General features: G+C 64.4%; 1 protein-coding gene across 3 annotated transcripts in view; it reads right to left on the bottom strand.

The window, feature by feature from the left end:
- The window catches only part of KIF26A (kinesin family member 26A), a 43141-nt gene that overhangs the window by 27413 nt on the left and 2341 nt on the right, over positions 1-13387 (bottom strand). For 2 of the 3 annotated variants that reach the window (XM_034642766.1, XM_034642769.1), the window contains exons 2-3: positions 12844-13089; positions 733-1185 (exon numbers count right to left, since the gene is read on the bottom strand). In XM_034642766.1, the coding sequence (XP_034498657.1) occupies positions 733-1185; positions 12844-13089 (699 nt within the window). The remainder of the gene's footprint in view (positions 1-732; positions 1186-12843; positions 13090-13387) is intronic. The other variant, XM_034642770.1, reaches the window with a different exon arrangement.

Raw genomic sequence — 13387 nt, 5'->3', positions numbered from 1 at the left:
ATGGGGGTGACGCTGGACTAGGGCTCCGCCTGAGGACACCTGGCCCACGTCCACGGCACCCACAGTGCCCACTGGTGCCCAGAGCTGGTGCCATGGAGGCCATGCCCCCTGGTGTGGGTGACAATCTGGGGCACCCAAGGAGAAGAGCCTTTGAGGGGGGCATTCTGCAGCTGGCTACAAGAAGCATCTCCTGAGAGGCCACGGGAGTGGACACAGACCTCCCCCACCACCTGCGGGCCACACCCTACACTCCAGGCTCTGTCAGCTGGGCCACAGCCTTGGGGGGGTGCCTGGCATGGCAGGAGAACCTGGAGGGGTGGGGCCGCTGGGGACCCCTCCTCACAAGGGGATGTTCCCTCTGCCGCTCCCCCTGAGAAGGCGGGTCTGACCCCGTCCCAGGGGCCCTCCCGTCAGCCCACGGCACCACACATATTCTCAGAAGCAGGAGTGGCCCACACCACCCCCAGCCATGCACACGGGTGCTGTACGATGCAACACCCCCAGGGACACGGGAGGACCCTGCCCACTGTGACTCTGCCGGCAGACTTGACTGGGCCTTCCCCCGTGTGCGTGGCCCTTTGATTCAAGGGAAGCCACTGAGCCAAGACTACGTGGGCCATGCTGAGATGTGGATAGGAACCCCCAGGAGGGAACCCAGGTCTGACCCAGCTGCCCACTGCCCTGCCTGGTGGTTCCAGGAGGCCGGCAGCCCACCCTGCCCAGGGGACTCACCAGGCAGGATGGCGGCAGGAAGCTGTTGACCCTCGAGACACTCCACATGCCCTCCAGGCACTGCTGGGCCTGGATGGTGACCGTGCTCAGGGCTCCGCCCAAGCCAGCTGGTGCCACCGACACCTGGACGCTGGGCCCAGACGGCCAGGCCAGCCCCTTCCTCTTGTCCAGCCCCGTTCGGCCCGGCTGCCTCCCTGACAGGCCAGCAGGCACTGGTACATCCCGCGGGCCAGTCACGGCGCCGGGGCTGGAGGGCACGAGGCCAGGGTCTCCGTGAAAGGTGTCGGGGTCCTCGCGGCTGGCGGGCACCTGTAGCAGCCGCAGGGCCTCCCGCGTGAGCTGGTTCAGGTGCGTGGCACAGACGTCACAGCGGCGCTCAGCCTCCGGGCGGCAGGCGGGCAGGGCCCCAGGGGCCGGCAGCTTGTCGAGAAGCAGAGCAGAGAGGCAAGGGTCCTGGGGGAACAAGGGACAAAGGTGGTCAGTGCCGGGGCACCAGGACCCAGCCACTCGTGCCTCACCCTCCACGGCGAGGGGCAAGCTCATGCTGTGGCCGCCGCATAATCCATAACTGATTAACAAGCCCCAAACGGTTTCATCTGCATGAGCCCAGTAGGAAACTAATTATCGGCGCTTAATGTGAGGCCCCCGGTGCCCCTGGCAACTACCTGCCGCCTCCCGCCCTCATTACCGTGCTCGCTCCTGGCCGACGAGGCGTCTGCGCACTCCCCCAACAGCCAGGCCACCAGCAGCTGGGGCCGGGTGGTCAAGAAGCAGCCGGGAGGCCGGCAGAAGCAGGGCCAGATACCCCACAGTCCGGCCCAGGGCCCTTCTGCGGCCTGGCCGCGTGCAGTGAGCACCCGGAGCCCCCGGAGAAAGCAACATCCGTCCAGAGCCATGAGGGGTTCCCTGGCTTGACCCCAGCGGGGGTGGGGCGGGAGGGCTGGACACCCTCTCCCTGCCTTTGGGAAGCCTGCAGCCCTGGTCAGGATCTGCGGGAAAGTGAACTATGGCCCCGCACTAACCGTGCCCGCAGAAGTCAGGCTGCGCAGTGACACTGGGAGCGGTGAGTGGATGCACGAGGATGGACACACGAGCGGCAGCTGGCAAGGAAGCTGGAAGCTCCATGCCCACCCCGCTCGACCGCAGGCATGGACTTGGGCCTCAGGGTCTGTGGTGCTTGGTGGCTGCCCCTGCAGCCCCGTTCCCCCTGCCGTGCACTGCATGAGGGGGACACACAGGTCTCCCTAACTGTGAGCGTGGTGCCCAGAAAGGGCTAAGGACAGGAGCCAGGTCAGCCCAGGGCCTGGAGATCAGGGAAGGCTTCCTGGAAGAGGTGACACCTCTGGAAGGAGGAGGAGGGAGAGAGAGCCAATCCTCAGAAGGAACCTCACTGGAAAGAAGTTATCAAGGGTCATAGTCCCAGGTCCTATGCCCCGTCCCTTGACGGCCCTACCAGCTCTGCCTTGGTGCCTCCCGGGGGCAGCAGCGCTGCGGGGATCAGGATCTAAGCCAGGGCCGACCCCTCCGCATCCTGTCCCCTCCCCTGAGAGGTAAGGCCCAGCCACAGGTGCCTGGCCAGGGCGGCCCAACTGTGGCCATGACCACCCAGGACTTTCCCAGTGCCCTCGACAGAACAAACCCCAAATGTGGGCCTATGTCTTCCCTTTGGCCAGCTGGGGAACTCGGCTGGCCCTCAACCTGCCCTCTCCCCACCCCAGCAGGGGCCTGCTACGACTCCCCGGAGCTGGAGACTTTCCCCACCCTGGCCCCAGGCCGCTGCCTCCTCGCTGGCCGCAGGGCAAGACCGGACTCCAGGCCAGCCATGCTGCTGACCGCAGGAGGGACTATGGCTTCCCCAAATACACCGACTCAGAAGAGGAAGCTGAGGCCACCATCGAGCAGGGGCATGTCCTTCAACCCAGCCAGGCTCCCCAAGCCTGGCCCTGCCAGCCTGACCCCTGCACACAGGTGCCCGGGACCCGCTGCGGCCGTGTGGCCTTGATGAGAGGGGCGCCGGCTCTGCTCCCCCATCCACGGGACCGCCAGAGCTCCCTAGAAGCCCCACTGGGCCTCAGCCACAGACCGCCATTGTCCTCACATACCCCCAGGTAGATCAGCCCCAATAAAAGGGCGGCCCCTGGCCGGGCCGGTCGCACCAGCTGCCCCACCTGTGGGTCCCTCCGGAAGGCCTGCATTGGCTCCGGCGTGGGCCAGAGCACCCCAGCCCTCAGAAGTGCCAGCAGGTCTGGTCCTGATTAGCGGACACCCTCCCCCCCCCGCCCCCGCCGCAGCCCCGCAGCAGGACGCTCGGCACAGGGCCGTGGGAGCCCCACAGAGGTAGGCGGAGGCGTCCGGAAACNAAACTCTGCAGGCCCCCCCCCCCCGGGGCTGGCACATGGGGCCACAGATGGAATCCAGACATGGTCCCCCAGCCACAGGCCGGGCTCACACAGGGCCTGGCTCTGTCACTTGTCACTCCCTGCCTGTTTTCCAGGGCCCGGCTCTGATTACCCTAGTTTTCCACTCAGTGGGAGGCTGCTAATGGTGGACGGGTGTGAGGGGAAGGAAGTGCGGCCTGCTAAAGCCATTAGCTGACTTGAAAGGCAGCCCAGCCCCGCCCAGCCCCCCCAATCCCCCCAGGCCCAGCTGCCCATTGTTCCAGTGCCCCTGCCTGGCCTGGGGACCTCAGGCCTATGGGGGAGCCCCGGGGCACCCCCTGCACGGCCTGCACATAGCAGCAGGAAGGAAAGGCAGAGCAGGGGGTGGGGGTGCTAACTGACCTGAGCCTGCTCCAGACCCCCACCAGCTGGGCACAGGGGGGCTGGAGGCGACAGGAAGCCAGAGCAAACCCCCTTCCCAGCTGTGTCATCAGGAATTCAGATGGCAGCTGTCACAGAGGCCCCAGCCCCACCAAGGCCTCAGGCTCTGGGCATCAAAGCCCCAGGAGGGAACCATGGAGGTCTGCTCTGGTGAGGGGCTGTGGGGGGGGGCGCCACACCAAACCCAATTCCTGCTTCACGAGCCCCCAGGAGGCCCGGCCCAGACACACCTGGGCCCATCCCAGGGCCAAAGCCCACCNCCAGGGGGCCCCCCCCCCCTTCCCAGCGCTAGCAGCCGGCAGGGGGGGGGGGGCGGCAATACCATCCTTGCAGAGGGGCCAGCTGATACCCCAGGGCTGCAGGGGACTCCTGGCAGGGCAGGGGCAGGGGGCATCTCTGCAACTTTTGTCTCATGTCACACACAGGAGACAGAGAAAGACCTGCCCTGGGTGACCACACAGAGACCCTGTGGGGCTGAGAGCTGCCCAACCCTGAGGGCAGGGCAAGGAACGTTCGCTGCTCGGCCAAAAGCGAGCCCACTGAGCAGCATGGGACACTCACGGCACGCTGGGTCACCTGGAAGCCCGCAACTTCACACTGGAGGGACCCAAGACCTCCCCAGTCTGCTGGACCAGCTTGGCAAACAGCAAGCTTTAGCCAGGACAGCCTTCCCCAGCCCCCTGGCCCAGTGCTCGGGACTCCAAGGAGGGGGAAAGGCATCTTCCATGGCACCTGATACCCCTGGGGCAGCCTTCACAGAGACAAAAGCCGGGCAGCCCCGTCCTCCTCCCCTCTCCAGGACCCGGTGGCCTTCAGCCTTCACGTCACAAGCCAACACCCCCAGACCTTAGTACGGGGCAGCTGGGAAGGCCGGGAGGGGCAGCCAGCCCTTCTCCTCTCCCAGCCAAGGGAGCCTCCGGGCAGCTCCCAGGGTCCACAGGACCAAGCCCCTGAGGGGTCGTCGGCCCAATTTCAGGAATTTTGACCCCCAAGAGCCCCAGCCGCCACGCTCCTTCCCACCCGTCCCCTCTCTGAAGCCCAGCACCTTCAGAAAGGCAGTGATCACCCCACTGCAAAATATCACTTTTCATTTCCTCTCCACAGTCTAATTAAACAGATATTTTACTTGCATTTGGAAAATGTTTTTCTTAATTTGATTCAATTTAGCATCGCACACCACCTAGCCATCATGCCGCCGGGGTTTTAGGGAGCCCTCCCCCACTTAAAAATAATGACTTGCCATTTTTCATCTCCTTTCTGGGGTCTCCAAGTTGCTTTAAGTAATCCTTCCATTTTCTCCTGCATTGGAGGCCCAGAGTGCTTCTCCGGGGATGAGCGGCCCCTTCGTCCTGCCAGGACCGGCTTCTCCCCGCCCAGGGCCAGCCGAGCCCACCCACAGGGTGGGACAGGAGCTGACCAGATCCCCAAGCCGAGGCCAACACGGGGGTAAGGAAGGGGCTCTGCTCCCCAGTCGGGAGAAACCCCCAGACCTCAGAGCTGCGAGACAACCTTCCCTGAGCCCATCACCCTGTCTTTAGAAAGGGGGTCCACAGGGAGGGCCTCTAGGAGGACAAACAGGCTCTCGTCCGCACGGAGCATGGGGTCTTCACTGGCCGTAGCCCCTTTACCTCCCCCTCCCTTCCCTCCACACACAAAACGCCCGGCCCGACCCCGTGCAGCCGCCGCTTCCGGAGCTGACGGAGCTGACGGCAGGTCCAGGAAGGGACCCTGGCTGCCGGGCCAAGCACTGCTGTCTCACGGCTCTTGCAGCCTGGTGGACCCGGAGGGGGGTGGCGGGGGTTCAGCTTGCCAGCCAGCCACACCTGGGCCACCCCGGCCCCTCCCAAATGCCAGGCACCTCACCAAGGGTCCAACGGTCAGCCAGAGGCCCTGCCCACCCACGCCCACTGGGTCTAGAAGGAAGACCTGGAGAGCCCTGAACTTGACCCTTCCCCATCTGCCAGAACCCTGAACACCACTCCAGGCCCATCGGTCTGCAGTTCTGAAGGCCCCAGAGCTGACACTGGTTCCCCTCCTCTGCCAGAGGTCGGGGTGGGGAGAGCGGGGAGTGCAGCCCAGCCCACCCAGCACGGACTGGCACCTGTCCCCAAGGCGCCGTGCCAGGCACCAGCCAGCTGGGCAGCTCAGGGCACACACTAGTTCATTGAGACCCCCTCCGTTCAATGGCCGCCCCTGTCCACCCGACGCCACGATGCCGCACAAGGGCGGCCGGGACCCTGGCGGGATGGCCTCGGCGGCAGGGGGCAGGGGACAGAGAGGCCACATTCCAGGAGCATAGCCACTGAGAGGAGGCACTTCACACACCTCGGAGGAGCCCGGAGCTCACCCAGATAGGGCTTTCAGTCCAACTCTGTGGGTGCGGCTGCAGCCCCCAGGGACCTCATTTTCCTCATCTGAGCAACGGGCACAGCAGATTCTCACCACTAGGGTGGGGTCCACGCTGTACCCTGCAAGCCAGGCCACGGCCAGGGCTCCCTGGTGCCACTCAGGAGGGCTCTGAACCCCAGGGAGGCTGGACGCTGACCTGGGGGCCCCAAGAGTAAAGGGCAAGTACAGACACGCGGAATGGAGCCCCCGCCCCTCAGCTGGCCCTCCAGCTACGTTCTCTTGCTAGGAACCTTTGCATGCAAGTGGTCCCTTCAGCGAGGCTGCCGGGAGAGCCCATGGCTGCAGCTGTTGAATCAAAGGACCTCCCAGGACACGCCAGGCCCCAATCTCTGCTCCAGGGCTGGAGTGTAACTTCCCTTCACCACACCTCCTGACCCTTGACCCCATCCTGGTTTCCCCACTGCATTCTACCTGGCACCCTGGGACAGTCTCCATGTATGCTCCAGCCATCCCCGTCTTGGAGCTCTTAATGTTCCCTCCCCCGGGGGCCCTCACCCATCTCTGTGGATCTAATTCTAACCGAGATCAAATGCCGCCTCCTCCAGGAGGCCCTCCTAGATGCCCCTCTCCAGAGCCCTCTCTCCCAGGCCCACAGCACTTCAGTTCTGCACACAAACACTGGAGGCAGAGCCACCAGGGGGAGCGGCCTTAGGCAGACCTGCTATTCCCTCCCCCACCACGCAGGGCGGTAGGGGTCAGTGTGTTTTGCTCAAAGGCCTGCAGACTGGTTGCTGGTATCAGCCCTCCCGTCTGCCCAGCTCTCTGCCCCCCTTTCTGAAGCACAGCCCCACAGTCCAGGTACCCTGGGTGTCCACCCTGAGGCTCCTCTTCTCACCAGGCCTCAGGGACGTTCTGAGAGAGGAGGGGTCCCACTCCCCACAGGGCAACCCATCCCACGGCACAAACCCAGCCAACCCTCCTCGCCGATTACCCAGCGGAGAAGACAGACACAAGGCAGGATGGGTCCCAACATCATCTTGGGATCCAGAACCTGGACACACCACTGCCAGGCACCCCCAGGCCTCCCGCTGGCCCCACACGGGCTGGATAAGAGCCGGAGCGTGGGGGCCACGGACCCATCTCCACACGCACCCACGCAGCTGGGAACCACATTACTCCCCCACTACCCTGAGCCTGAGCCGCAGACGCTTGGATCAGACCACAAAGCTTGAGCAGCAAGGCTGGGGCTCAAAGTGTGGAGGGTTCAAGAAGGGACGGGGCCAAGGAGAGGGGAGCCCAGGGATGAGATCGGGAGAGCCTGTGGCCGCATTACAGGCAACCACCAAGCAAGCCACACTGCAATGGCTGCCAGACAATCCCTTGGGTTTTAGACAGGCCAAGTCTGCGGGGCTGGGCTGTGGCCTTGCACCGTGGCTGTGAAGGGGGGATAGGGACCTTTACGGATGGGGCGGCCCTACAGCCCTGCCCCAAGCAGGGTATGGGGCAGGGCCAGCGACTGGCAGGTTCCACCCAAAAACAGGCAGCAGCGTGGGCCAGCAACCATCATACAGGGTCAGAGGTGAACGCAGCGCCACTGGCCCTGGGCCACGCGGGACCATAAATCTGTCGGCCCCAGGTGCCCGGCCGAGCCCACCCACCCCTGCCCCAGTCCAGCCTCCAGAGCCAAAGCCTGGGATGCTGCCAAGGGGACCAAGACCAGACCAGATGAGACCAGGGAGCCCCTCCCACCAAGTGCCAGGAACCATGCACAACACAGCCCCATGGGGGTCCCCCAGCCATAAAACATGACACCAAAAGTGAAAATGCCCCCCTTTTAACCCAGGGGGAGCAAGGGAGTCAGCCCTCCCTACCCCTGCACCTCTCCCCTCCGCAGAGAGGCAGCAAGGCCCGTCACCACTACACACGCCCTGGCTCGGCCCCACCTCTGAGTGCAGGCGGCCCCCTCAAGCAAACTCCCTCCCGTGAGGCACGAGGGATGGGACACCAGGGCCCGCGCCCCGGCCAGCTCCCGAAGCCGCTTCTCTGCTTGTGGCTGGTGCTCAGGGGGCGGCGGCTCGCAATCCCCCCCCCACTACCCGCGCTCACTCCCTGAAACCCCGGACCAGCAGGAGTTAAGACAAGCGCAAGGAGCCCGTCCTTCCTTCCGTTACTGAACCAAAGGACACCAGGGGACACTGGCTAGACCACTGTCTCTCTAAGAAGGAGGGAGCCAGCCCAGGGTGGGGAGGGGCCAGCTGAGGCCTCACGGAGGCTGGATGGCAAGGCTAGGCCTAACACGGCCTCCTCCCTCGCCCTGCCCAGGCTTGGTCCCCCCGAGTGGCCTGGGAGCCTCCGAGCCCCACAGACTGATCCCTTCCCAGCTGAGTCATCCAGGCCCCTGCCAGCTGGGAGACTGCCCAGCCACCAGCCCCAGGGAGCTCCCGCCCCTCTCACACCTCCCTGGCTGCCTCCAGAGCCTGCCAACACCTGGCTCAGCTGGGGAACACTGCTGAGGCTGAGTTCCCCAGCCTGTAGAGCCCCCAGGCAGACACCATGGCCCTGGCACAGGGGTGGCCCCAGAAACCGGGAGAGCTCCGGCCAGGCTCCAAACAGTGCAGGGAACAGTTCAGGGACTCTCACCACAGGCAGCAAATGTCCCACACCAGCCAGGCTCAGCCCTGTCCTCCCAGGACCACAGGCCAGTTGGGACAGCAGCGCCAGGACCCCACTATTGCATGTCAGTGCGATCAGAACTGGGGGCCATGGACACAGAGCACACAGGGAGCCCGCAAGTCTTCCTGGTGGCGGGGGGGATAACAGGTGAACGCTGAGCTGGCAGAACTACCCCCCCGAAACCGGACTACAGACAAGCAGGAGGGTCCCCAGGACGCCAGCCTCAGGAGCCTAGTTAGGTGACCCCGAGGCGTGCACTGGGTGGGAGCCCGTGCCCCTCCCCAGGAGCCTTCAGACTTGCTATCCAGTTGGTCAAAGTGTGAGCGAATGTCTGGGGGCTGCACCAGAGGTCAGGGACCATCTGGAGCTCACAGGGGGTTCAGACGATGAGACCCCTGCCAGGGTGAGCAAGAGATTTGCAAGAGCTAAACGAGAATTGATCCCTTTCCCCCATCAGGGGCACTAATCAATTCAGCACCAGTACTGACACGGCGAATGTCACGGGGTCCCTGGAGGAGGACCACCTCTGCATGACGCATCTCACTGGTGGCTGGAATGGGTCCCCAAGCAGGATCCAGGCCGCCACTGCCACAAGGAGGGTAAGGATCGCCATCCTCCATGGGGGCTGTCACCCAGGGTGGGGGAGGGGAGAGCAGGAATCCAGCTCCAAAGGTGTGGGGGTGAACACGGAGAGGCGTGGGAGGAAAAGCCCGGTCACTTAGTCATTCAACAAACATCTCTGGGTTACCTGGACCCCATGCCTGCCCTGACAGAGCTCCCGGCCTCGGGGCAGCCCAGAGGGCACAGAAACCACACAGTGGTCAAGGGGTGTGGAAGGGGCTGAGAAAGGACCCTGTCAGGTGGCAGCAGCAGTGGCCTCCTAGAGATGGGGGGAGGGCAAGCACGCAGGAGGGGAGGGAGGCTCAATGACCACGGAGGAGCAGCCAGAGCCGTGAACTCAGAGTGAAGCCAGTCAGCGCATCTGAGTGTCCCCGCCACGGTCAGCCGCACGGGCAGCAGCACCGGGGGCGCTGGCAACTGGGGCTGTGGTTATGCCCACTGAGCATGGGCAGGACGAGGGCTAGGGGTCTGCAAAAGGAGCACTTGTGACAGACCAACACGGGATGGAGGGGGAAGAAGGGGCCTTCAGGCAGAGGTGACCCCACATGCAGGGGTGCGGCTCCCGGTGAGTCTGGATCTGACAGGACCAGGACAGGACAGCAGGGCTGGGACTGGCCAGACACCCCTCCTAATGGGTCCATGGTTCAGCAAGTCCCCTCCGGGTGCCCTGAGGGTGGAAGCTGGGGGTGGGCGGGCATCGGGGACCAGATTGAAGGGGACGCTGAAAGGGGTCTGCCGGAACCTGGTGACCAGCCCACCGTGGCTGGTAAGGACACAGAACGGGTAAGGCCAGGGCCTCAGGCTTGGGGGAATAAGAAGGACAGAGGGGCCGGTGCCAGACTGGGGGCACTCAGGTGGCAGAAGAGGAAGGCCTGGCGTTGGTCCCTTTGAGGGAGGTGTTGCGAGCCCCCAGCTGACTTCTCAGAGGCAGGGCCCCCTGGGAGGGGCACAGGGAGCTCAGAGGAGAGAACTGGCAGAGCGTGTTCCCTCCTTGTGCCCCCCCAGTGGCATCAGGGCACAGGGCTATCCACTCCACATAGATGACATCCCTCAATGGGGACCACAGTCACCCTCACTTCCCCAGTGGGGAAGCTGAGGCAGGCATAGATTGAAGAGGGGACACAGCAGCAAGGGAGAGGCAGGCCCCCTGAAGGCTGGGCAGGGCTCCAACTGCTCCCACTCAACCCCCATGGGCACCAAGACGCAGACACGGAATGACCCTCGAGCCCACATCCCAGCAAAGCAGCAAGGGCTCAGGGGCCCGAGCCTCCGTGTGCTGGCGCCGCTCCACCTGCCTGTGAGATGGGTACAAAGATGGTCCCACATCTCGACAAAACTGCCCGAGATCCCAGAGCATGGAGCTGTCTGCCAATAAGGAGCGTGGACAAGGAGCCAGCTGGGCGGAGGGTCATCACAGGATGGGGTGACCTTGGGCTGGCTCACGTCCACTGTCCCTCCACCCTCGCAAGCCTCCCTCTACACCTGAGATCAAGCAGGGACCCCCAGATGAGGGCCTCCAATAGCCAGGCTGTGGTCCAGCTCCAACCCCACCCCAGCCACAGGAGCCCAGCAAGCCCCCCATCCCTAGTCTGAAGTGCTGTCCTTATGAAGTTCATGTCTGCATGATGAAACACGTGAAAGGGCCCCCTACAGAAAATCCTGGAACACCAACTCCATGCTCCAGTGCCTTGCTGGCTTCAGCACAGAGCTCAGGGCTCCTGGACGTGGGCCCAACTCAGAGGAGCACCGTGCTCACCCGAACCCAGTCACACACAGGTCCCCCCAGAGACCTTCCTAACCCAAAGCAGAGGCGGGTCCATGCACGTGTCCTAGACCCACCTCCACAGCCCTCCCCGAAGGAAGTTCTGGGGCAGACGGGAGAGGTGGCAGGCTGAGATTCAGCCAGGATGCCAGGGAAAGCCTGGGTTGCCCAGGACAAGGACACCTACCAAGGTCCCAGGGTCCCAGGCCCAAACACCCATGTCCCCTGGTTTGGGTGGCTCAGCCTGAGGGCCTGGAGCCCCCCAAGACCTGCTTCCATCCTCACTGGAAAAACAATGGATAGTGGGGCTTTCCCTCCCCCGGGGCACATACCCCACAGGTTGGATCCCACTCCCAGAAGGGCCTCAGGAGGCTACACCCATCTGACAAAGGAGGAAACACGGAGGGGGAGGGGCCGCAGACCAGGAACAAAGCCTGGGACCCTGGTCTGCTGGGTGAGCATGCTGTTGGGTAGCAGGGATGGCCAGGAAAGGGGGTGAGCCCCCACCTGGCACTGAGGGGTACTGCCCAATTCAGAACAGGCTCGGGCAGGGGGTTGGTGAGCACTCTGGGTGGTCAGGAGGCTTCCCTGATCAGCATGCGCAGGAGGAGACCACTGAGCCACACCCTTGCCCCCATGAGGGGCTCTCACCAGGGTCCCACACCCACCTGCAACCAGCTGGCCACGTGCCCAGCGCTGCCGGGCAAAACCCAGCTCAGTCACTGAAGCCCCTCCTCTCTCGGGTCTGTTTCCCCTAATGGGGTAATAAGATAGCCTGATAGCTCTGACAGGCCCCCAGGAAGTCTGTCCCAAACCACCCTCTCATGGGACCCCGAAGGTCCTCTCTTGTCTTTTCAACCAGATTCAGGCCATCCGGGGTCACAGAGCTTGGAAAGGCTGCATCCCGCTCTGAGCAGCAGAGCGGGAGGGTCCAGCCCCACCCCAGGGCAGGTCACAGGTCCCCTCTCCGGGCCGCAGAAACCAGACTCACCTCCCTTCCCCGCCCTGCCCGAGATAGGAACACCATGGTACCCCCGGGAACCCAGGCTCTCAACCCCATCCCGGCCTGCTAAGCCTCCTTAGAGAACTATATTTAGATTCAATGGGGATTATTCGGACTTCCCAAGAATGCTTTCAAAAAGACTGAAGGTCTGGCGGGAAGGGCTTCCTCTGGAGACCCCCACCTTCCCAGGCTTTGCAAACTTCCAGGGCTCATTGTTCCTCGAACAATGGTCCCAGCTCCTTCCAAGACCAGGGCAAGCCCATTGGCTAGAGAATCTGGCGAAGCCCCTCCGCGGGCAAACACCTAGGCTGCTGGGGCCCAGCCGCTCCATTCCCAAATGGGTGGCCAGTGCCTAAGGTGGCAAAGCCCCGGGCTGTGTCCCACACACAATTCTCATTCATGACCCAGGGAGGGGGCAGGCGGGGCCCCCCTCACAGCGGCAGGCTCACCCTCTTGGTCCTCCAAGCCCTCCAGCCCCAGGTGTGCAATTTCCAGACACCTGGCTGGGGGCCCGGGTGCCCCAAGGGCGACAACGCACCAAGTAACCTCTTGCTGCTGGCAGGGCAGGAGCTGTCCCGCCCTGGGTGGAGTCCGTGCCACCTCTCTCTCTCCCTTCCCCCTCCAAAACACAGACTGGTTCCAGCTGCGGGACATCTGTGCCTCCAGGGAGAAACGCCTGCCCAGCCCCCCACCGATCCCACCGCAGAGCCTCTTAGGATGAGCTGCTGCAACTCACACACAGCACGTTACAGAAGGCGAAACCGAGGCCCAGAAAGGTGAAGGAACTAGCCAAAAAAAGATCGGTGGAACCTCACCTCTCTCCGGGACCCAAGGTCTCCCAAATGGCAGCACGGGAGATGCCGGTACGAGGAAGGCTCACTTACCCGGAGGGGTGTCCCGGGCCCGGTGACCAGCTTCCACGCCTGTCGCTTGAGCTCGGCGAGCTTCGTGTGGCAGTGACGGCACCAGCCGCCTCCGCCCGCCGAGTGGCCCTGCTCCGCGCCCGCACCGGCGCCCTCGGGCGCAGGACGGCTGCCGCATGGGTCCTGCTCGGGCCCGTTGGGCAGCCTCTTGCGGGGGGGCACCTCCAGCAGCTGCAGCGGCTCCCGGGCCGGGCCGCCCTCGGCCACCTGCGGGGGGTTGGGGGCAGAAGGGGACATGAGCCTGGGCCCCTGAGCAGTGCCACCCTGGGACCCAGCGCCAGTGACTCCAGAACTCAGAACGTCCCGGCCGCAGAGTGAGGCGCTCGACAAAGTTAGGAACGCAGGGCGCGAACCTGCCGCCCGCCCTCTCCCAGCCCGCAAGGTCGGGATCGGCCCCCCGCCCCAGCAGGAAGCCCGGCGCCCCCCGCGCTCCGCTCCAGGCGCGGCCCCCAGGGGGCGCAGCGCACCCCGCGAGCATCCTCGGCGTCCCGGACTCTGTCTCGGG

Source organism: Ailuropoda melanoleuca, chromosome 14, assembly GCF_002007445.2.
Source record: "Ailuropoda melanoleuca isolate Jingjing chromosome 14, ASM200744v2, whole genome shotgun sequence".
NCBI lineage: Eukaryota > Metazoa > Chordata > Mammalia > Carnivora > Ursidae > Ailuropoda > Ailuropoda melanoleuca.
This window is presented reverse-complemented; position numbering and strand designations above follow the sequence as displayed.